The sequence below is a fragment of the Watersipora subatra genome, chromosome 9 (genome assembly GCF_963576615.1).
Source record: "Watersipora subatra chromosome 9, tzWatSuba1.1, whole genome shotgun sequence".
Classification (NCBI taxonomy): domain Eukaryota; kingdom Metazoa; phylum Bryozoa; class Gymnolaemata; order Cheilostomatida; family Watersiporidae; genus Watersipora; species Watersipora subatra.
In genome coordinates this window covers 62,446,630-62,472,263 of record NC_088716.1, presented here as the reverse complement: position 1 = coordinate 62,472,263, position 25,634 = coordinate 62,446,630, and the positions used below count along the sequence as shown (strand labels likewise).

Genomic DNA, 25,634 nt, shown 5'->3' with positions numbered 1-25,634 from the left:
CAATGTTTGCAATATCTCAAGATTCTGAAGTGTGTAAAAGAAGAGATTGCATGCTATGATATATTTGAATTAGAGCAACATTGTTCTGACACTTCTGTAGGAGTTGATAATCATCATTTTTCACTACTAGCTTTAGTGGTTGAAACATACTTTGATTTAAGACAGCACCACTTTGCCAACTTAAGAAACCTGGATTTACATAAAGTGAACACCAGACATAATGCTGCAAAAAACATATTATTTAGAGGACAGTAAACTGTTATGTCGCTGTGACATAAATTGTCTTTAGCCGGTTTAAGTTAGTATTTATTTTTAAGATTTCTCTATATATGTGCATACAAATTGTAAGGTTTGCAGGCATGTAGTAGTTCAATTTATTATATAATTTATATATACTATAATGCTATTAGACGTTATATTAGGATCATCAGAGCATCTGGCTCATAAAGTTTTTATGCATAGATCATTTATTTTCTAAATCACAAATAAATTTTGTGGTCAAGCATACTGTAGTTAAGATTTATAGTTTACTTTTGGTCTATATCAACGAATAACACATATAAATATTACACAAATCAAGATATATTGAGTGTTGGGACCTACTGGCGCAATAGCTAAAGCTAATCTAGGCTCGAGGCCAATCCAACCACTTTTCGAACAATGCAATGTAGGTTGCAAGGTTTTAATCAATTTTAATCATGGCAATAGCCATCTACAACAAAAGCTTATAGCCTAGAATCTGTAGATCTTTAGCTAGCTTGTCTTTGATATATAGGTTGAATGAATATGTAGATCTTTATCTTGACTTTGATATATAGGTTGATTAAGATTGGGGATGGATAAAAGCACCCACAAGCTCATTGAGATTAAATGTTGTACAATGTTGCTAGGTTACTATAAAAGGGAGCGTGACCATGTAGCATGGACCAAGATGGTGCTCAAATTGTTACGCGGATAAATGACCTTGGCCATTCCAAGGGTAGTATAATTCAGTGGTCAGGATCTTCAAACTCAGTATCGTTTAGGGAGAGTTACGCTACCAACAGAGCCTATACAAACTCATCGAAAGTTCCAAACAAACACCGGCCAAGCCTACTTTTATATAGAATTACAATGGACCGCTCTTCCCTGTATTTGTTTATAAGCCAATAAAACTACTTTGGGTAGCCTTGGAGCACTATCAAGTATACCACAAAAAGTTCAGGTTTTGCTCTAACTCACACTGCAGTTATAGAAGTGACAAACTCCATATTTACAAGTTTTCTGCTACTTCATAGTAAATAACTCCTATTATATGTGTTAGAGTGTCTTAGCTAAATTGTGTTTACTTGCAATTTCACAACTATAGGCCCCCAGACAAACAATTTAATGTATTCACAATAATAATTATATTTATAATACCATCACTTGCCCATTTCTTTGTTTTTAGTAGTTATAAAAATTATAAACAGGCTCGTTTTATGCAAATTAATGGACAACCGCAAATTTATTATGAACAATGATTGTAACTGAAAGTGCATGAAGTAGGTATGTAGTACAACATAAACATTCAACAACTTTCCATAATAAAAACTGAATACCAAAAGAGCATATTATACCACATAGAAAATCCTTCATAGTAATGTTATAATAAAAATTATTAACTTCGAATAAACAAGTCAAAGGAGCTAAGATGTACTAGTACTATTGCAAGTTATGGCAGAGTAGTATTTTGTGTGCTATGGCTGACCTACACATGTTAATAACATACAGTATATAAATATTATACTAGCCAACAAGCATGAGTGCAGTAAAAATACAGAAAGCATCGAATTTCAGCAACACTTAATGAATATTCTGAGCTAGTGTTCGCAAGGCCATGCATTTGCTACTGACTGTGAGATGGATTTATGTTTTTTACATAAAATATGAAGTCTAATATTCACCAACTTTCTCACTAGTTTCTGTAATATAGGATGACAAATGGGCAGTTCACGTGGCATATCAATATTTTCCATGCATTTAGAAGCTATCAACGTGTCTATAGGGTTATTTTTAAGATGAGGTTCTAAGCTTCTCACAACTGACTCCCACTTTTTAAACAGAGCAAATGTTTCACCAGAAACTTCACACAAAGCACCTTCTTTAAAGTTTTTTAATTGCATAAAACCTGACCTGCAGTGTGGAACACCAGATGTGTTAGATAGGCTGACCTGCAGTGTGGAACACCAGATGTGTTTGATAAGCTGGTGCAACAATCTTCACATACTTGCTTCAACTTTAGCAAACTCTGTAGACAATAGCCAGCTGGGTAACATAACTGCGCCAATTTTCTCACATGAAGCCAGAAGTATATCTATGAGGTGAGGCTCTGCAGTTGATACTTCTATGGATAGCAATAATACTCTCGTTCATCTTCTACATAGTTAGAATTTTTGGTCGGTTTGAGATACTGTGCCACAGTGATCAGTTTTAGAGCATATTTAAATTCTCTAGCTGTTGGCACAAGACTCTTAGCCTGGTGTAAACTTAACTAACCACAGATAAGATGCTCATGCTATACATGAAAAAAATCAAAAAATTCTGACAATCTTTTTGGTATATGAAAAGGCTAGAAAAATTGTGATTTCATCTGTGCATATATCATATTTCTGATTCAATACCTCAATTTACAACAGAACTTCATATGGCCGCGTAAGTTTGTTTGGAACTCTTGAAAATATGTGAACTTCCGGTGCCGTAACTCTCCCTAAATGACACTGTTCAAACTTCGTAAATAAAGTTTGAGGCACTTGAGGTGCGACTAGTAGGTTACTATGTGACAGCAGATGTAACAAAGGCTATATTGTAAAAAAAATTTTGCCAGCATTATTTTCATTGTTGTAAAACATTTTGACACACTCCGTGAGCGCCAACAGAGTTTGTGTAATTAAGGATTCTTGTAATGCAACCTGTTTGTTAGTATAAAACATTTATTAAGGTTAGCATGAGAATACAGGATTCTGTCGACCGCCCTAATACTAGTATATTAGAAAAAAAACTAAATATAAATTAAATGAATACATGATATGAATAGTGGATAGCTTATAGTATGTATGCAAAGCAACCAAGGGATGGAGTAAAACAGATTAAACACTATATTATTTAGACATGAAATCTAGATACAATAATCTTGATACCTAAATCTACTGAATCTGACCAAAGATTTTGAAAACGAACTCATGCTCTACAGTCTACATAATTTTCTGATTCCAGTTCTTCGTATGGTGTAACTTGCTGAGACTAACCATATAGAGCTGAAACTTGCTCGCTATTCTTATTGAAACCAATCGCTGTACTCGATGCTTCCTGTGATATAATGTACTGGACTAGCAAGAGAAAGCTGCAACCAACTGATAGTACTTTGCTGAAATCAACCGAGTACCCTGAACTCTACGCTTGTAAAAATGCAACTGACTAGACCCAACAGCCTAGAGCTAAAACCGACTCGCTGTGCTGAAGCCAACAAAGTGAACTGTACATAAGCATTACTTTAATACAACGGTGCAATGTGCTAGACCTAACAGGAAGGTTCTGAAACCAACTCACTATTTTCTGCTGAAACTAATAGGGTGCTGTATTCAATGATTTCTGCATTATAACCTGCTGACACCAACAACTAATAGGGTGCTGTATTCAATGATTTCTGCATTATAACCTGCTGACACCAACTGGAAAACACTCTTTTCTAGAATGATATATCTACCCAAATACAGATGTTTTTGGAATAGTGCAATAATGTTCATTTGGTGCATTGATTATACTACATGACAAGCATGTTTGTTTTTATAGTAAATAATGGGTATGTTGCTATTGCTATATTAGTATGTTTTGATAGAACAAACAAACTGCATTGCATTACTATGCACTATTGCACTACATTGCATTCCTATTGCCCTTACCTTATACTGTATACCTTTTTCGCGATTGCACATGTCAAATTATTAATTACTACACTGCTGATGCAGCATGCCAATGCATTAATACAAGTTATGATGCCCCTGATATAAGATTTTTTGCCTTACTTAATGAAACACGAAGCTATTTCATCCTCGCCATACTAGGGCGAATTTGTTTTATGCTCTACGATATCAACAAAAGATTTCTCTCGAAATTCAAATAAGGCAGTCCGTGCAGGGGTTATGATGAAAATGCTGATATGCTGTTTGCCACAATCCCTCCCACAACGCCTGAGAGAGATATACGCTGCTCGCTATCTCAGTTCAGCCTCACTCATGATAAGTTATAGTAAAAACGAATTCGAAAACAGATAAGTGATAAAATTTTAGCCATTGACAAAGTTGAAGCTTGGTTTAGTAAAATACTTACTAAAACGTGTTTAGTAAGCTAAATTCATTTAAGTAAAGTTCAGCATTTATGTTATACGTTTGTCTCGAAGGTACGAACTCCCCACGGTACGTACTGCTCGTAGTAAATTGTAATGTTACATTTTCCTGCAGATCATAACCACTAAATATACTAAAGTTATTGTAGGTAACTACAGTAAGTAGTCGTGGTATAAATACAGGTGTAAATGTGTTACTGTAAGGTAACCACGGTAACACACTTACATTTAAACACCTTCACAGTTGTTTTATTTTTTCTCTTAATTTATTTCAACTACACAAAACACTTTTATAATAGTATGAAGTTTGAAAGTGAGAATGGTAACTGCTGTTATATGCTAAATAAAAAAAATTTTTTGCAGACTTTATCCAGGCAAGGCAGGGCATTCATTAAAGTAATTCATAGGCATGTAATAAAATGGGTTTATGAAAACTAATTTGAACGCCTACAGAACATATTTTTAGGGTGTTGGGCATACTCTAGGTGGTATAACTAACAAACAGAACTTCTGTCACACAAAAAAGGCGTGTAAAGCAGAAGTCACCTTTTATGAATTTCTAGCAGCTCATGACCAACTGAAGTATATACCTGTGTTATTCCGCAAGTCACAAAACTTGATTAACTGCAACAGAAGTTTTTGATAATACCCTACAGGATGAAAATATTCGTTGGTCATAAAAATTCGCGATTTTGCAAACAGTCAATTCCGCGAATTATTAAATTCCATGAATAATTAGTTCTATTTTTAATCACAAGGGAGAATAACTACTGCATCAAATTGAAAACTAGTCGCTAGGCTAGTTTTTAATATAAATACTAAACGTAGTTGAGTTCCAAAACATTTTTAAATTCATTGCCTGGGCTTTGAGCTAACACCATTGCCAGTGCATCACATTTCTTTACAAAATTATTCAAGGTTGTCACAAAATATGCAAAATGGCGTCATCGCAAAAATAGCCACTAAGCAGAAGTACTAAACGTAGCCGAGTTCTAAAACTTCTTTAAAATCATCGCCGGGCTTCGAGTTTTATTGCCATTGCATCAAACTTTACAAAGTTATTCAAGGTTTTCACAAGTTATTCGGCATGGCTTCGTCAGCGCAAAAAATCTCTCCTAGTCTTTTTACATTGAAATCAACTCCATCAATCTCTAATACCGAAGTTGAGGACGATCATGATTCTGATCTGGACATTATGGTATGTATTTGCTTTGCAGTACAGATACGTTTTTTCCATAATTAACTGCATTAGTTAATTCGTTTGTTTAAAAACCGATCGCTTTCATTAAATACTTCAGCTATTGTTTTTGTGCTTTCTTAACACTTATTAATATTTTTTCTTTTTTGTGTTTACTGCAGATTGAGAATGAAACAACCTACTCCGATTACGAAAACTAGAGACAAGTAGTAATATTCATCAAGGCAGGAATATTGGCAGAGAAGCAACCAGTCAACTTAGACCCCTTCATCGACAACAACTCCTTGATATCGCTGCAGCAAACATGATTAAATTATATATTTTATTTCATGTATAGATATATTATAATTTATTACAAACTCTAGTGTACAAATAAAATATTTCTAATACAAATAAAATTTTACAAACGATGAATGGAGTAAATATAAACAGTTTAGTCTATTTGGCGGTTGTCTAGCAATAAAATTAAACTAGTACTCTTGATAAGTGAATACTAGCGTGTAATGGTGCTCTCTGACTATATATTTTGGTAATAGCAGCTCTGTCACTGTCTTGGGTAGATGTTAAAGGCCATTCTCTCGCTACTACATGACTAGTAAGGAAGTTATCATCAGAACTCTCCTCGTGGCTTACTATTGCAACTTCTGCTGGTTGGCCAAAAGTTTGATCGTGAAGGCGTTCTTGTTCCTTTTTTAAAACAGATATATTCTCCTCGTTAGCAGCTGCGGTCACTTCAAATTCAAGACATCCCTGAATGATTGGTGATTTTGTAGGAATAACATCCACCACCCTTGCAGTCATTGCACCTCCGGATATGATGAAAAAGCTGCTTACTATACTTATTTCACGGGGTAGATGACCAACCGTTGCGCAGTCTGCGTTTATTAGCTTTACTGCCAATGGTTCGTGTAGATTATTGGGCTCTTTCTCACACTAAAACGAATAACAAAGCGGTAAGGATGGAAAAAATAAATATTGCGTTTCACGTAAGTAAAATTCAATTATTAATTTAGTAAATGGTTTTAAAAAAAACTCATTACTTACCACATGTTGTTGGCTTATCAAAGGCCTCCAAAGCGATGAATATTCGTGAAAACCTCTAGACGCAGCAAAAATTGTTTACCGTAGCTTAGCATGATCGCCTCGCAGTTGTAAGTTAAATATAAACCGGAACATGCGGTGTGCGCATGCGTAGGAATAACTCTATTACTAGCCGCAATAGAGTTAACTTTTCCTAGAGAGTGGCAGTTTTCAGCCGCGAATAAATTCATCCGCGAATATGCATGAAAAGACAATTTTCGCGAAATATAACTCGGCGAATAAATTCATCCTGTACGGTAATCATAAAATCAATCGAGTTGTCAACTAATTTGTTTACAGTTAACTTGCTGCCAAGCTATCATAGTTAAAGAGCAGATCAGCCTCCTAATTTGATGTTAATTTAATTAATTTACTTATGCAAAGAAGCTACAAACAACTACTATATCCATTACTTCGTGACATGTGATATCATACCCTCTTTTGTGTTGTCATCAATTGTTTCTCAATGGATCCCAACTTTTACTGCCATTTTTAGCTTCAGTCTTTTCTTCAAAACCATGTCTTGCTCCAAAGGCATTCCAGTAGAAACCTCTAAGTACTGGGTTTCTTTATACTGACTGCTTATTTACACTGCTGTGTTTAACTACACTATAAGCTAAAGTGATCTTCGAAATTCACAGGTCTGAGCAAGTCAATTGATTGTGCATAAAACAATTTGGGATAATCATCTGTACTAACGATGTTCTCCACTGCCTGCCCTGAACATGACACATGCTTTCCTGATATGGGCAATGGCTTGGGTACGTAGACCTCAATTAAACTCACCAAAGGGTTTTATAGTTTCAGTGCCATTGCACTTGTGACTGTTTTCAGGTTCTCTGTGCCGCCATCACACAGCTTCCATCCAGATAATGATAAGGTCATAAGGTCATATTGTATAGCTCACATAACTAACAACTTTTAAAGCACATCAATTATATCAGTCCTTTTATCAAATATTTCAATACATCAGAGTCTTGGCTTTTGAATGAGCCTATATTCAATACACAAAGAATAATAGAACTATGAAAATCAGTATGTCAAAACCTATGTCCAAAAGTATGTCCTGCTATAAAAAAACACTTGGTTGTGGTTCCCACAATGTGATGTCATAATCATCATTTAGCCTTAAGTCGTCGATCCCTTTCACTGCCATTAAGGCTGCGCTTTTCTGTGACAATCAGTGCTCTTAAACCCAGAGAGCGCTAATAACAAACTAGGATTCTATATAATCAACAATACCCGGGAATAGTGCTAACGCCCGACCAATACAAACACATGCTGTGGGTTAATAGATTCAGGGTGATAGTTAGAGTTTGCTTTTTTTATCCTTTCGTTTATTTTTAACATATATAGTAATTATCATCACGATTATCACCATGATGACATTATTTGTCCCATACAGAAATGCAGTAGTAGTAGTATTACTATCTGAAGAATTCGTATTTCATTGCTTTCGAATTATGATTATGCTTCAATATATATACTGTTATTGATAAAGGTAATGAAATCACATCGATTAAATTATGACTTGCACTCTCGCGAGATTAAGCAATGCTTTAAATTAATTAGCCTCAGTCGTGCCCATCAACATCACAATAAAAAGAAAGAGCTCGTGCTTAATATCATCGGGAAAATGTAGGATGGTGTATGGAATCTGAGATAGTTATTTGTCATCTTCATTGGTTTTCTGGAGTTGTCCTACCTTCACCTGCCCTAGCGTCATTATCGCAGTTGATAAATAAGCGGTAAGAGGACGCAATACCGAATATGAAAATTGTGATGTCATAATTTGCGAGCCTATACCATTGAACATTTCTGTGTTGGAGCTCTGGGGAAATCCTATAACCACCAACCAATGTCAGTCTCGCCTTGTCAAACAATGGCTCATTTGAAAGCCAAGATATTGAAGAACCTGAATAAGCTGAAACAGTACTGATATAATTGATGTGCTGTAAGGAACCACTCCATAAAATATTTCCTCTAGCCATTGATTTTGGCTGTTTCATCCATTTTGTTTGTTCACTAGGTAATGAACAATTATCTTGCTGTCAATGATCATAACCAATGTTGTCAAGAAAACCCAATCAAACATTCGAACATTCAACCTTGACTGATGTTTTTCAAGAGTTGCAAATAAAGATCAAATATTACTAAGCACATAATATTGGTTCAAGTATAGCTCAGATTTATAATTCTTCATATCACTTGCGTGACATTGCGATGACAAACTATGTATACGAATTGGGCTTTTTACAAGATAATCAACCACTTCATAACCTTGCAGATAAGGGAACTATGAACTTTCTGCTCAGAAAAGATTGCTATTTGATTCGCTGTATGCAGTTCTTTTTATGTGCAGTGAATTGTGGTTTGGATTTATCTGTTATAGATCTCTATCTCTAAATACACGTACCATTGCTGATGGAGAGCGCAGCAGATGTAGATATATAGCATATAAAGACGAGGAGGCGCAAGTGCCTTTTAACTATTGATTTTTTGATGTGTGTTAGAGCCAAGCAAAATGACAGGTTATAACAGGTTATTGTGAAATCAACATAGTATGATGAAGATGTAAATTCAAGCTATTCATAATAACCACTTCGGTGTTCTCGCCTATTGGAAGAACCTCTCAAAGCAGTTGCATTACAGCTGCCAGAAAAGCCAGCCTGCATGAAATGTCATTTCACAAGCTTTATCGCTCGAACTTTCTCCTGACCCATCGCTTTGACAACAGAAACCTAAAATTAGCACACCGATATTACTCATTAAGGTGACTGGAGAAGATTGGTGAACTTGGGTGCCAGAGCTGACCCGAGTAGTCACCAGTAATGTTGCTGACTAGGGAGAAAACAACTCTTGATGAGGAACAATACACATAACCGTGTAACCGCAGAAGATCAGAGAATCATATTTCATGGACAGCTTGGGGAAACCTACTATTTGGTGATGGTTGTCACACAGACCAATAATAGAAATGAGAAAAGATCAGCTCACCACTAGTGTCTCATCATCAGAGACCTCCGCAAATTTGCTCTTCATCTCCGAAGCGATAGGTCCTTCTGGGATCCTTATGTCCGAACGAAGCCTGCCATTATCATCCATCAATGAAAGAAATGTGCTGCCAACATCAACAACGATGAACTCTTCATGGGTGACCACAGGAACATCCATGTTGTGCGTAGAAGGACAGCATTCTTGGTGCTTCTTCCCAGTGAATAGGTCTATGCCAATTAAACTCACCTGCATAAGTCAATTCTATACATCTGATACCACCCAAGATTGAAGAATTGGTAGAAAAATACAGTTCTATTTTCAATAAGCTAATAGCCTAATACACCGCTGCCTAGATGAATGGCTGCCTGCCGTGACCTAAAATATTTTATCAGAAGTATTTTCACCTCCATAAATCTCGAAATGCATCTATTTTAGTTTAACCTTGATAGTTCTAGACATTATTTACAGTCAAACACACACTCGCAAGCAAATTGTTTCTATAGAGTAATTGCCAAATCAAATCACTGCTCAACGAGTGAAACCTGGCGAAAATAGAAATACCACGTAGCAACTGCACAAATTAAGGTATTATGAGCTATAACTACATCAAGTTGTAATCCCACGACCAAATGAGCGGGAGCGAAGTTTGAAAGTTTTTATGATAAATGCATGTGCACACAACTTACGAAAATTATTTATCAACAATGAGACGAATCCTTGTCTCGAAATCTCATCAACAAATTTAACTTATTCTAGAAAATATTAACTGTATAAATTTCGTATTGCATGCGATTTTGCAGTTCCAGAAATCTCGGCTTACATAATATATGGTAATCCGATCCAGAGAAAATATGCTCATGTATACAAATAATGGAAGAACTAGGTTATCTGAATTACACCAGCATGGTGAAATTGATAAAACATGGAATTCCCAATGATATATCACAGGGCTTACAATCAGCATTGATCAATGAAGATAAAAACTAAAAAGACAATCACATGCGTTTAACATTTGCAAGCCAAAACTAAGTCATGAAAACCTCATTAATGATTTGTAAAGTTAATACCAACTATTTAGACCCAGTAATATCAATAGGAATTCCAAAAAGGAAAGCAAGTGAAGCTGAAGCAAAAACTGATTCCTGGTAGGCAAGTTGGCCTTACCCAATACAAAACTACAATTAGCAACAAGCCATGTAGGTCAGACAATGACTATCTCACAACTGCTAATTGTAGGCTAAATAGACAGCAATATGCCAGTTAATGGATTGCAATACACTTACTGCCTCACCCACAAATCAAATATTGACGCTAGATGAGGAACAGCAACACAATCATACACAGTAACTTATAAAATGCTCTCATGTGCCAACTGTTAATTTTTTTACCTTCGCACGACCATGCTTGCCAGTTTTACACGTTACCATTTCTACAACCTTGCAGGGATGTCCTTTTATAAGCGCATAACCGCCTTTGCGCAATGCCGAGCATTGCACTGGGTATGTGCCAGCTGAATCAACAGAAGTCATGTGGGGAAATTCTTCTGACAACATTGTAAGTTGTCCTACAATTTAAGTTGTTGAACAGAAATAACCATAAAACTATTTAACCTGCGAAACAAATGAATAAATTAAATCCAAAACTAACACAAGTTAATACTTACCAGCTTCACATAAGCAACTTCATCAACCAAGTAACCCGGGTTTAGTTATCCATATTACACCATCATTTGGCAATCCTTAATCGGACCAATACTATAGCTGTACTTTTTTTACTAATCATACAGCTCGGACTAATTGAGTCAAAGGGGTCACATACTATAAATGAATAATACATGTGCTCATAAATTAACTGTTTTTCCTTCGAAGGAATTATGTATGATAAAAAATCTTCGGCGCCCAGGAAACGACTGGTATGTATATGTGCAAATGATGACAACATGCAGCACAGAGATATCCAAACAGTTAATCAAATGCATTTAATAACTCTCAATCGTCCCAAATACATGTATCTAGTATTTCGTCATATATTGCATCCAAATACAAAATACTGGAAAAGTTCAAGAACCATTCAGTTATTTCAAATAGAAAAAGAAAAAGCACGGGATGGTTTAAATTACCTAGAGGCAATAATAATAATTAACAGTTAACAGCTAAATTGCGAACAGAATGAGCGCAAAGAGCCACAGCGGGTGCCTCCAACATAGTTTTGGCAGAATTGGAGAGGAACGCAAGGCGAGACAACCTCTATTCCAGAGCATCAAGCCACCTGTAACAAAACATTTGACTAATGAAATAGCTGTCACGTGAATAATGCTTGGTTCAGTCCTCTTACACAGATTCAATGTTAGAAATGTTACAGTTGCATACAGAGAAGATTGAAAATCAAAAACAAACATAAGTAAGAAGATAAATATGTAAATCGGGTTAGCGTAAAACCTCTATCTGAATGCAATGATGCTCTATCTTCTAACTCTTCCCGTGTAGAGGCATTCTATTAGAAGTTGCGTTCAAATAAAGGTTTAACAGTATTTTAGACTATCTATATTCTAAGTTAAAATATGTTACGCTAAATATACCTATCCGTCATTCTATAATATTGCTGAACCTCCACTTCCGTTTACGAGTAACAATGGGGATAAATTTTTACTTATCATAATAAACCAGTTTTTACATATTCAATTAATTTGTATTAATGCTATACAAGAATCCCTCCTACTTTGCAGGAGTTTTCTTGAAGGAACTAATTATGCATGAAAATACATGGGATCACGCAGCATACGTGTTTAAGACATATATAATACTGAAATCGAGTTTTAAAGAGAACTGGCAAGTGAAACATTACAGGGACAAGAACCAGAGGTGAGGTCAAGTCAAAGTTAAATATTGTTGAGCTAATCAATGAGAGGCTAGCAAAATGATAGAAAACATTTATTGCCTACTCTCTGTAGAGAATGAAGGAAGGACTGGTCAATTCCGAACAATAGTTGAAACACGATCTTAACTGGGCAAGATATTGGTGGAAAAACACTACTTGTCAGCTGACAGTCAGCTTGCTGCCAGGGGACGTTCAGACGTAAATAGCACGAAAAAAATTGAGGAACGAAGATATTTCATGCATTTCTATTGTGACCGAAAAGGGCATATCGTATGTACTGCTTTAGAAAAATTTGACCGAGTTGGCTAAAAAGAAAATTTCAAATAATATCAAGACATGACCGACTGTCCAACTACTGCAAAGGCGATATAATATTATTCAATGATTGAAAAGTATTGATTGACAAGACTAAAATTCCTTGGATTCGCATAAAAAACCAGGTACAACAATGTACGTAAGTTGTCGGTAGCAAGATTTGTTTTGACAAATCACATGGTGCACTAACAACTTCTTTGAAAAATATTAAACCTTTATTAGCAATTTATACAAATGAGTTCAACAATAAATGTTTTAAACGATCAATAAACATTCGAGAATGTTTGTTGATCGTTAGATCGTTGAGAATGTGTTGAGAATCTACAAAACAGTGTAAAAACTATTTAGATGACTGCTAAATGACTGCAATAGTTGTCACCGAGTTGAATGTACACCAAAAATGCAGCACTAAGTTATTTGAGTAGCTTTCCATACAAAATAATATCTTTTAATGACAAGCAAAGTTGATAAAAACACATCTCTGTGTGAGGTACAGGTCTAGGAATTTATACTTGCACCTTCTGGAATTTTCCAAGTATTTTTTTGCCTCTCGAAAAATAATTTCAATTGAATCCAAATTATTGATACAAGAAAATAATTATCTTTGTTTTTCTACTTACTGAAAACTGGTAACATGTCAATTTAGTCAAAAGAATCTAGTGTTTAATCTAAAAAGGAAACTGATATTGCCACCTTTATGAAAATGTTTGATTAGGACTTTTCACGAACACCAGGATCTCAACAAAGAATGTATCAAATCACTGCACATGATTACAATTGTGAAATATCATTGACCAGCTTATATATATTTTTTATTCATAACTTTTCAGTTTGGATTACCAGCACCAGAACCATACAGAAGAAAAACTAGCACCATATTTGAATTTTAGCAAAGGCGTCAAGATGAAAGGGAAATGATCAGCGAATGCTCGAAATTGCTTTATACAACATTTTTCCAATTCAAAGGATCATATGAACAGAGAATACTTCGAGAGAATAATTATAATCCTCACAATGTTTTATGTTTATTCAAGTTCATAAAACTATGTAGTCAAACTTGGACAACTCGCCCTCGGATAGCTAGCACACATGGTTAACACGAATGGATTTGTTTAGTCTGTTCCCACGCAATAATAAATTGCTTTAGATAACTCGACCTCAACATCATGAACTCTAACAGTTTGTTGCCCCAAGGCTACCGAAATGGTCGTTATCATTTTAGAATATAACTTTATTCCAAGCCGTAGAGATAAACATCAACTTCGTCAATCATCATCGGTAAAATATTTTCGTCAACGACTTTTCTCAAGGTTTGCAAAAAATGAAATTTTACCAAACATTCGCTTTGCGATAGCCCATCGAAAGCAAAGAAAAGCGAGGTAACCTTCGGATAAACTTATAGTTTGCATTTGTACATGTAGCAACTGATAAATACATGCACTTGTGACAGAGCTCTGATAACTTGAACATTCTGATAACTCGAACTCGCTCGGTCCCGTGAAGCTGTTATCCGAGTTTCACTGTACATGGTTATTTAATGTTTTCATGTTGCCAAACAACAGTTTGTTAATAAAACAATGCTGACCAATTAAAAGGTGCTCAGAAACCATTTAGATAATCGATTTCAAGTCGCTATAAACAGTCGCATACCAGCAAAGCTGAAAACTGAGCAATTATCCATAAATCCAACCAAATTGTAAGCAAACAAATAGGTGCAAGTTTTAGTTCAATAGAATTACAAGAACGGTTACATAAGTAGACACGGATAACCGGTAGTATATTAACAAATATACCTACTCTTAATCTAAACTTCCATATAACATTTGTTAATCACGAACATACAGAAACAATAAAACAGTACTACTACAAGACATGATTTTTAAGTACCATACAGAGTACTCCTACAGAAGTACCATACCAGTTACTAAAGCGAGTTGGATACTCACAAGGCAGTTGGGGGGAGTTACTTTCCAGCCTTGGCAGATGTAAGCATTTCTTGGTCCATTGCCTTCAACACTGTAACCTAAAATAAAATTCACATTTCTTCTGATAAAGCCGCTTAGCCAAAAACGCAATTTAGTCGGCTAAACGCATGAACCCAAAACTTCAACTTTCAAAGCAACCTATAGATGTGAATTACAAACTAACAAACGAAGAGGTGCCAACTATAAGTTTAATTCAACACAGGTCATAAAGCGCATTTTACAAAAACCCAAAAGAGACATTGAGAAGTAACACTTCGACAACTATAAGACCAAATATCCAAGTGTCTTCCTAAAACTCGTATGTTAATTATAATCAAACAGTATGCTTTTCCAAAAAAAATATCACATATCCATAAAACAAACACTAGGAATATCATCTTTTATTAGTTCTCATAACAGTTTTTATTGTTAGTAAAGCATAGATGAGGGCACTAATCGATGGATGTTGAGTTGCCAATTCTAGCTAATAACTTGCTAAAGATTTGAACTGATTACCAAATCATATAAATAAATTTCTGTATGCATGTGATACAAATAACAATTCCGCTCTAAAAGAGTAATAAGTGGAAACTCGTCGACTTAGAGGTAGATAATCAGTGAGTAGGACTAAAGAACTTTTCAGGCAACTTATTGAGAATAGATATCAGAATATTCCGAAAAGTTGAATAGCGCATCTTCATTTAATTGCCTTACAAATGATGTCTACCAAATAAAAACAAACATTTTTAGCAAAACTGAATAAAAGAGTCAAAGCGCAGTCTGACATTAAACTTGCTTACAAAGTTACCTTACAAAACTTCATGCTAGAAAGGTGGCTAGCGCAAATGAAATTAGTACTGGCCCATAATGGACCAACAACAAAAATACACAGATATTCAATTATTCCTCAATAATATTGTCTTGTCGCTGTACTGCAGTCCACCGATCCTTAAATCAGTTGCACAATAAACAAGTGTTAGTAATTTAGTATACATTTGGAGAATGTATAAAAACTGTGCCAAACCAAAAACTTGAAAACTACAATTTATATGCTCAATGCTGTATATAGGTATTGGACTTTGTTGAAGCATTTATTCCTATCAATTGCCATCTAGAAACTAATATGACATACATGCCTTAGTAACGCAATACAGGAGCATGGTCAATCACAGGTCAAACTATAACAACGTGTCCCCGGGCTACGATAATTATGTTATGCAATTTTTTCGTCTTAGAATGGAGAACACAAGGTTTTCCATCCCCACCATTTAACATTTTTTCGCCACACAATATCAACAAACACTCCTCTCGAAACAAGTAAAATTTGGCAGCCAATGTGCTACTGAAAATGTCGAAATAGCGCAGATGCCGATATGGTAGTTTTCAAAATCCCTCACAACTTTTAAAAGGCGTCATTCGTTACAAGTTGTAGTGAAAACGAAACCGAAAATGGATCTGTGATCTTAGTCGATGACAAAGTTTAGTAAAATACATACTAAAATTCAGCTTTAGGTATGTGTTTTGCAAGCTAAATTCATTAAAGTTAAATTCAGCATTTATGTTATGCGTCTGTCTGTCTTGAAGGAAAGAACTCCCTACGGTATGTACTACACAAGTACATTGTAACGATACATTTTATAGTAGATCATAACCACTAAATACACTCAAGTTACTGTTGGTAACTTTAGTAACTATGGTTAACATATTATTTTGTTACTAATTTTTAATATGTAAAACACGTATATACAAGTTTTATGATTTTAACCAGGGTGTTTGCATTAAATAATTACTATGGACTTCTGTACCCCTCTATAGATTTTCACCTTATGATACCAACACTGGAATTGCTTGACCAATCCTGAGTTGGCTTCGGAGAGGTTAAGCGATCAGTTGTACGTGACAGGATTTTGTGCACTATAGCTGTGCAAACTGAGTTTTTTGCATTTTGATATGATATGCTATAAATACCTACGATATTTGATACAATATTGCCATTCCTAATGACTGAGGAATGATGTTAGGTTTTGCAATGAAATAAATTAAGACTATTATAATGAAACCAAATGTTAGAAAACAACTACAGTGAAACTCGGATAACTCAAACTTCAAGGGACCAAGCAAAAGTGTTCGAATTATCAGAGCGTTCAAGTTACCAGAGCACTGTCACAAGTCCATGTATTTACTTATTTATTAGTAGATACATGTACATATACAAACTATAATATAAATCAAAGGCACAAATGGCTTGTTTCAAATTAAATGCTTCTAATGCAAAGTTTAAAACGTTTTTATCAAAAAGTATAGAGATTTTTCTATCACTTGAGATTGGTTTGTTGTTTGAGGTGATGTTATTGCCAGGACGTTTTTTAGATTGACATTGGCAAAACTTGATCGTTGCTGAAATGCTCAAAAGAAAAGACATTTTTCTTTTGAGCGTTTTACCCACGATCAATTTTGCCGATTTTTCTTGAAGTTTATGCAAAGATTACCTTACTTTACCTGGGATTCGTTAAGAGCAACACTCTGAGGCAGTTCAATTAAAAGTTTTACGAGGTTTTACGGTGCATTGTATATCACTCACGCTTTTTGAATGGATACTTATTGAATGTACACACGTATTCTGTGTTTAGGTCAAACGATGAATAGTTTTTTTAGCTAAGACAACGTATACGTTTAATAAAGACAATTTTTAAGACGTTTTAAACATTCAACATTCCGACGTTGATTCAACACGGAATCAACGTCGGAAAACTATTCATCACGGGCTAGCCGGGTCACGCACTCAAGGATTTTCGCCACGCAAATACAACATGCTGTTTTGTATGTGCGTGGCGAAAATCCTTGCGCGCGTGACCCGGCTAACCCGTGCTATTCATCTTATAGCAGTATAAATCAAATTTCACCAAACCTTTAGAAAAGTCGTTGACAAAAATATTTTGCCGATGGAGGTAATGACGACGCTTATGAATTACGAAAAGTTGAGGTTTACCTCTATGGCTTGGAATAAAGTGATTTTCTAAAGCAATAACAACCGTTTCGGTAGTCGTTGGGCAAAAAACAGTTCGAATTAACAGTGTTGAGTTCGAGTTATATAGAGCCATTTATTATTGCGTGGGAATGGACCAAGCAAATCCATTCAAGTTACCCATGTGTTCGCTATATCCGAGGGCGAGTTATCCATGTTTCACTGTATTTTGAAATGGATACAATCTACTCCAAATTGAAAATGCCAAAACCAACTATAGCTAAACACAAAATACTACAACAAATTGGAAATCTAACTACAACTTTCTACCATTACGACAAATTTTTAATGAGGAAGAGCCATTGCTGAAGAGTCTTTACAGACTGCTGGATTTTTAGTATAAAGCCCCAGTTCCATTGCTCTCTTCAACCTCAACTACAAACTTTTCATCCTTATATCTCAAAAGCCTTATAAAAAGCCTTATATCGATATAAGCTTATCATTACATGGCCATGTGGATAAAGCATTAACATCAACACATCGCGCAGCTATATTGTGCACCAATGTACGGAATATCTTGGGCATTATATTATAGTCACAGTATGAAACTGCACTGTTTGAACTAGTGCTGGACAACGATTCGAGTGCATTCGGTTTTTCGATAGTTGTTCTCTCTCGGTTCATCGATTCAGAAGAAGACAACTGTGTATGAACCGAATTTTACATCACGATTCGATTTAGTGTTTGCGCATGCCCACACAGCAGTTTCTTAAGCAAATTTTCGTGAGAGCATCGATCGGTCAGCAAATAAGTTTTTTTTCATCCAAATTGTAGCAATAGTTTTGACTCTTGCCAAATAAACTCATGTGAAACTCATGTGAAACTCATGTGAACTTATTATGGTATTAATCTTCATTGATTGTATTAGTCCTGAGTATATTGTAATTTTTCTATTTATATTTATTCAATTGTTTTTAAATTACGTAATCAATTTGATGTTGATTCATTAAATTTTAAAGGGGATAAAATCTTTCAAATTGTATTGGTTAATTAATATTAATATAATTAAAAATTTCATCATCACTTAAACATTTTTTGCAAAGATTAATTATTAGTATACTATTTATTAATAAATATACAAATCTCGGTGCAATGCGGTTCATAATACCAATATGAGTAAACCGAAGTAACAATTGAAGATTCGTTTCATTCAGTTTTCAGAAGAAAACAACTCTGAAATTGAATGCATAGTGCAGGTAGACATCGAACAGCTCTAGTTTGAACTCATTTAGGCAGCAGTACCTCGGATGCTCGTATTTACAACGCCACAAACTTTTACTCAAATTTATGTTAAGGTACACTCAGTTTTGACACAATTACCTCTCACATGCTACACATCTAGGCACAACAAAAAACTCAAGACGATTATCAGCAATCCATTCATAGTAGTATCTAAAACCTACCATAAGTGACTGGTCTTCAGAGAGGCTCTCAAATTTAATTCTGATGTCATCATTACCCTCTGGCAGTTTTAGATCTTCACGCGTTTCACCAGACTCATCCATCAGAGTAACATACCCATCAGGAGTTATATCAACCAGAGTCATTTCAGTTCTCTTAACATTTGGCACATCCATGTTATGAGTGGAAGGGCAGATATCCTCATACTTTTTACCTGTGAAGATGTCTATACCTACAAGGTTTACCTGTTGAAAAATCAAATTCAAATTAGTAATGAAAACGCAGAAATAAGTTTTATTTTTAGTCAGATAAGTATTGTTTTATGTAAAGACTCATTTTATAAAACATAATCAGACCTCTAGCGACACGATTGATCCTTTTCTAAATGTTAAATAAAACATGCATGGGATTGGAGCAAAATTCCTGGCAAACATTCAAATTCATTGAACAGCCCAAAAGCCTGCAATAACTTTTTACCAAATACTTCAGGTAATAACTTAGCATTTAACCCCTTCACTGCCAATCATGTACAAATTCGGGTATCTGGCAAGTGCCAGCCATTTTACCGAAAATCGCCGATATTGTTTCACGATAATGCACAGTATTTTTTCCAATTTCAATCTCTATCTAGAAAACTTGTTACATATTTTATTTTGCCTACATTTAAACGAACAATGCTATGCAAAAATTCAATGGATCTAGACTTTGTGCGATGATAAAGCTATGGGAAGTGACAATCGATGTGAAGCTATCCTCCATAACGATCCTCCACAATGTTCCTTACTCTCACAAAATTATTACTTTCACCACTATCAGAGACAGTGCTGCTGCTTTAATTATCCGTATAATCACAAAAATCTGAATTGGCTATAATGTCATCAACATAACTAATTACCTTTTTTCTGACTGGCAAGCAGTAATTAATGAACTCACACAAAAAACGTTTTGTTTTTAAATTAGAAATTCTCAAACAAAAGTTAAAAATTGCTTCATTATTTTAGGCTTATTTTATAGACAAATCTTCGGACAACACTGTCTATTTCATAAGTCTTGAAGACCGTGGGTTATGTTGTCAACAAATAATAAAATTAGGTAACTACGCAATTGCTGGGAAAGTTGCAAAAAGGCGTCTATGGCAGCTGTTCCACGAAAATGCATTTATGCGTCTACGGCAGTGAAAGGGTTAAACAAATTTACCATACAAGCAATAAAAATTTGTTTTACCGTTTGCTTCGGTAGGTATATATTTGTCCCGATAAAGGTAACTTACTCGAACTTAAAATTCTTTTCGGGTAAAGTAGATTATAACTTGGCTTATATCCTTCACTAGAAGAATGCCTGGCGCTGCACGAGTGATAAAATAGTCGTTCCAGAAAAGATTAATTTTTATTTGACATATAAAATTAGGAAAACAAAATAAAAATCATGAATATGTTAAACTAATAATAACAATGCCTACATAGAAATGTGTGTATAAAAAGGTTACTGTGCAGCAGAAGCTAATTATATTCAAAGTTTTGAGTAACAATACTGGCACAAACATAGAATCACACGAGGGTATTTTGTCTTTGTAGAGTTAGCAATTGCCCTAAGGAGAAACCGGAAATAGGAGCTTACCGGCAGATTTGAAATTGAAACGGCAAATTTGATAATTACAAATTCCAAAAAGAGATAATGAACTTTGAAATGTCTTGAAAAAATTCCAACAGTAGCAACAGGAAAAAGGTATTATTAATAAATAATAAGTACATATTTAGTTTGTAACCGATATTCTACACATATTTAGTTTGTAACCTACAATCGCAATAAGGATAGATAAAGAGTTGAAACGGTTTAAGGTTGACTGGCAACAAAATTCACATTAGTTATTTGATATCAAAAGATTCACCATGTCTTTCTCTGCTGTGTTGTAGATGCAAAATATGTGGAAATGTGATTACAAACTCTTGAAAGCTCAAAAATGAAAAGCCGCCGTAGATTGGAATCGGTATGATATGTACTCCTTCGAGCTAAAGTTAAAAAATTAAATTTTTATGGTAAGTTATAAGATATCAGTGCTAAAAGTGACAGCATTACAATGACGAATAAAACAGACGCGTTAGAACAATAGATATGGTTTTATTGATTGCGTGAAGCATATTTGTGAAAATATTTTGACGAGAATGAAGTTGCATGAAAGTGTAAACAGCAACCATTTTGTACAACTACGTCCCATTTGAGCCGTTTTGGAAAGATTCTAATCTACGGCGGTTTTGTGATGGCGGCGAATAACTGTTCGTTTTTGAGCTTTTAGGTGCTTGTAATCACATTTCCACATATTTTGCACCTACAACAAAGCAGAGTAAAACATGGTGAATCTTTTGATATCAAATAACTGTAATGTGAATTTTGTTGCAAGTCAACCTTTAAAAACGGCTTAGCCTAGTAGTTACAGGCCCAAACAGCACAGGAAGCACAAAACATAATTTAGTAAAGAAATACTTCCATTTTATTTAGGATTTTCCCAAAACAATCAAATTAAAATTATTTATAAGTAAATAGAATTTTTTTGCCAAAAAAATTACGATTTTTAACAATTGTGCAAATATCAGTGTTTGTGTGTAACAAATCTGTAAACACTCCTCCGTTATGAATTACAAAATGTGATGTAAATAATTGACAGTATGTGCAATATAATGCTACAGAAGGACCAGTGATGTTAGGACCTGAGTTTAGTGAGTAAACCGCAAAGGATTAACTGATAGGTAGCAACCATATCTGGTACAGTTTTACTTCGCCATTCCATAGTGACATTACGACATTCAACTCTTAACTGTTATCGGCTCAAGTACAAGCATCAACAAGTATTCTACACTTTTAGCACTAGCAGCTATATACTAGAAAAACTGGCAGGCGGTTATTTATATTTCACATGATCACACAAGAGCAGAATGAGCCCAAGTATTCCATAGCGCCTTTGTGCCTCTTTGACTCCCATTCCTCTCTTCCATTCTACTCCACTAAATTGCATGTAAGTTGCACGGGATAATTTTATGACTTGAATGCAAGAAATATGCTAAGTTGTCAAATAAAAGCATGCAAGTGACGAGTACGGTTGTGCAATGCAATACACAGATAATTTCCTCCAGCATAAATGCGCAAAACAATCCAATTTATCAAAGAGAATCACGCACAAAAAACTTAATTGAAATGAACACATTCCAATTTTCCCGGTATTTTGGGGAAAAATCAAGACATCAATTGCAAATTTATTCAAAACTATGTACAACTTCGACAATATTTTGTACCAAGAATAAATTTAGAGCATATTTATTAAATAAGGATATCTTATATTTTATGAATTCGTGTAAAATTAGAAATACAACCTTTTCCAAACAAAGGATTGGTTATACACTGTTAATAGAATTTCAGTACTTACAACTGAAAAAACATTAAAAACAAGGTTCACAACAGCTGATAAAAAAGCATGGAAGTTTGCGCAACACTTACCATATGCAAAGTTTACAACATTCTCATGGTTTTGCGCCTATATAAAAATAATCTGAACCACACATCACTAGTAAAAAAACAATGATCCGGCAGATCTTCAAATAAAAAGATAACAAAGCACATCTAGAGCATAACAACTCGTTTGATCAGGTTCTTCGATTGTTTTTTTTTGTAGGAAAAACCAGCTTCTTAAATTTCATGCCAACATCATTTGGAAGATCAAACGTTTTCATGTGTACAAATACTGTTAAAAGATCCTTAACAGGGTAAATATTTTCCAAAGTGTAGAGTGATATACGACAAACATGGATTTCTACTGAATTTTCATACATCAAGGCCAAGACCAACCCACTGGTGTGGGTAGTTGGCAAAACTGGCTTTAGGGCTTTTATGCTATACGAACAATAAAATACATGTAGGTTACTTAATACGTTTTAAGATCTTTCTAAACTCCCTTCTTTGGCCACAAAAAAAGCAAAAACTAGACTTGACTTTCTTTTCTGGTCAGCTTCATTGGCTTTATAGACTACGATTGAGGTGATTTTACAATAAGCTGATAAGGGGCGAAAAGATTTGCTAGTTGGAAAATTTTTTTTTCTAAACAGAAGTCTATTCTGCAAAGAAAAAGTAATAACAAATATTTTATGCATCTATAAAAAATATAGATGCAGGTAGTACCAGTACCTTTTTTCCAATCTAAGAAAACGGCCCTACCGCTTTTTATATTGCAAAAAAGGTGCTGGTACTACCAGTTCGTCGTTTATCCGCATCTAGATAGGGGTCACAGTTAAGATAAAACATAACCTTCGATGACGCTACTACTCATGACATGCAGATTGGTAAGCTGACGTTGTAACACCTATGAACAATTTCACAGATACCTCAGTTTTGTTGACACATCTGACGATCCATCACGACGAACTAGAAAGTCGCGAAAGTTTTATATCTAACTGGTATTACACGATATGCACGTCGCTTTTTTTTCGCAAGTGCGAAAAAATAGGTTACCAATCAAATCAAATTTGGGAGCTTGCCCGACTTCACACTTTCTTAGATGAAAGTTTTCACATAGTAGGAAGCAAAAATTCTACATCAACTCTGCGTTATCTGAAATTAACATTGTACGTCTACGTTATAAAGGAACGTCTGCTATATATAAACGTAATAACCATACAACTTGGGCATTTTAGTTTTCAAAATTAAAATGCAAAAATATAATAACATCAAAACATAATTTACAACCCATTTATAACTATGGACAACAGTAAAATATTGATGCTTATGATCAGGAATTCCAAAACAAAGATGAATTATGTTAACTTTAAAATTTACTGCGTACAGCAACCATGAAAACAGATACGTTGAATAAAAAGTTCACACGAAATGTTTACCGTTTACTAAGTAGAAGCAAACATTTTTAACAAACATGACCACGCAAAAAGTGGCGCCATATCTATAAACATGCTAATATTATCTGAACTTTGGTAATCACCAGAATAGTTAGTATTAGCAACTACTTGAATTTATGATTACGCTGAAAATTTGTCATAACAAATTTTTGTCTGTTCTTCACCTCATTCACTCTGAATCCATCCAAATTCCTCAATTAGTTCTTGGAAATGACCAAAATACCACATATGCTGAAATTTCCAAATTCGAAGGTGCCAGTTTAAATGACTTCATTTCAGCTTGTATGCTATTGACAATCAAAATTAATCAAACAAAGAGTTCAAATTCGATACTATCGCAAAATACCGCTTTACAAATAGCTGCTTTCAAAACAGTTCAATGAGGGATTCACCCTTTTTTAACATATGACATGCCAGAACATATATCACTCAAGCAAAACGAGCAGTCTCGTCCTTGCAGAAGTATACTATAGTTATGTCATACAAAGTATTAAATAATACACAAAATTTACCTTGGCATGTCCGTGTTTGCCAGTTTTAGATGTAGACATTTCCACTATCTTGCATGGTTTTCCTTTAATAATTACATGCCCGTTCTTTCGGAGAGCAGAACATTGCATAGGATACGTATTGGATGCACCGGCAGATGCTTCTTCAAAAGTCTCGTGATCATCCGCCATTTTGAGAAGATTCTAGGGCAAATGTACAAAAACTATTAATTATCTATGTTGTATATTGAAAAAAGAACCTAGCTTGGGCAAAAACAATGCCAACCACCAATAGAAGCAAACCAACGATTGGAACTAATAATGAAATGCCTACCAACTTTAAAAGACTTTAATGAGATTACCAAGATATGCAAACCACGTTAATAATGCAAATGTTAAACGCAATGCTTTTTGAGTATGATCAGTCATTACAATAATATCAACCCATACGTTATTATACAGCTTGATGACGAATTTATAAGACAGATTTCTACATCACCACGATTACAAAGCTGCTTAACTTTTTATGCAAATTAAAGGTGAACAGTTCTTGCATGAAATCCACACGGAGAACCACAGTGATATTGTTAATCAAACCATTTTTGAGGACAGAAAACTTCATCTAAAAATCAGTAAATCAAACGTGTCTGGGCATCGACCTACATTTACACGGACAGTTTAGCAATAGTAATAAACTTTCTGATAAGGAGTCCAACAACAAAGTGTAAAACTCACGTGTGATGAGAACTAAGACTCGGTCTTAAAAAGAGTGAATCAATTCGCATGCGCGTTTTCTTGACCTATTTCCTGTAACCTTCGATAATACTCCTAAAAAGCCATAGACATTTAGATTGTACGCTCTGACAACGTGGCGTATATACGATGTTAAGACTATCAAATCAAGCATTGAGAGCAAGTTTTTCAATTGTAGTCATCCCTAAAAATCACAACAGCAAATAACCAAAAATTTACAATTTTTTTTGTTTATGCATTTAATAATTTAACAAACTTGCATACAATTTAATAAT

The 25,634-nt window shown here is 34.8% G+C and overlaps 2 protein-coding genes across 3 annotated transcripts; both read right to left on the bottom strand.

Annotated features, from left to right (window-relative positions):
- Nucleotides 1-9,322: 9,322 nt before the first annotated feature.
- Nucleotides 9,323-11,167, bottom strand: LOC137405332 (eukaryotic translation initiation factor 5A-1-like). Its single transcript, XM_068091561.1, has 3 exons — nt 11,027-11,167; nt 9,639-9,884; nt 9,323-9,382 (listed from the first exon to the last, which is right to left on the bottom strand). The coding sequence occupies exons 1-3, from the start codon at nt 11,165-11,167 to the stop codon at nt 9,323-9,325; spliced, it is 447 nt and encodes a 148-aa protein (XP_067947662.1).
- Nucleotides 11,168-11,646: 479 nt separating this feature from the next.
- Nucleotides 11,647-25,480, bottom strand: LOC137405391 (eukaryotic translation initiation factor 5A-1-like). Of its 2 annotated transcripts, none has more exons than XM_068091632.1 (5): nt 25,342-25,480; nt 24,631-24,810; nt 19,223-19,465; nt 14,777-14,853; nt 11,647-11,906 (listed from the first exon to the last, which is right to left on the bottom strand). In XM_068091632.1, the coding sequence occupies exons 2-4, from the start codon at nt 24,796-24,798 to the stop codon at nt 14,794-14,796; spliced, it is 471 nt and encodes a 156-aa protein (XP_067947733.1). In that variant the 5' UTR covers nt 24,799-24,810; nt 25,342-25,480; the 3' UTR covers nt 11,647-11,906; nt 14,777-14,793. The 2 variants fall into 2 exon arrangements, with proteins under 2 accessions (XP_067947733.1, XP_067947734.1); XM_068091633.1 differs by having other exon boundaries at nt 25,270-25,370.
- Nucleotides 25,481-25,634: the final 154 nt, after the last annotated feature.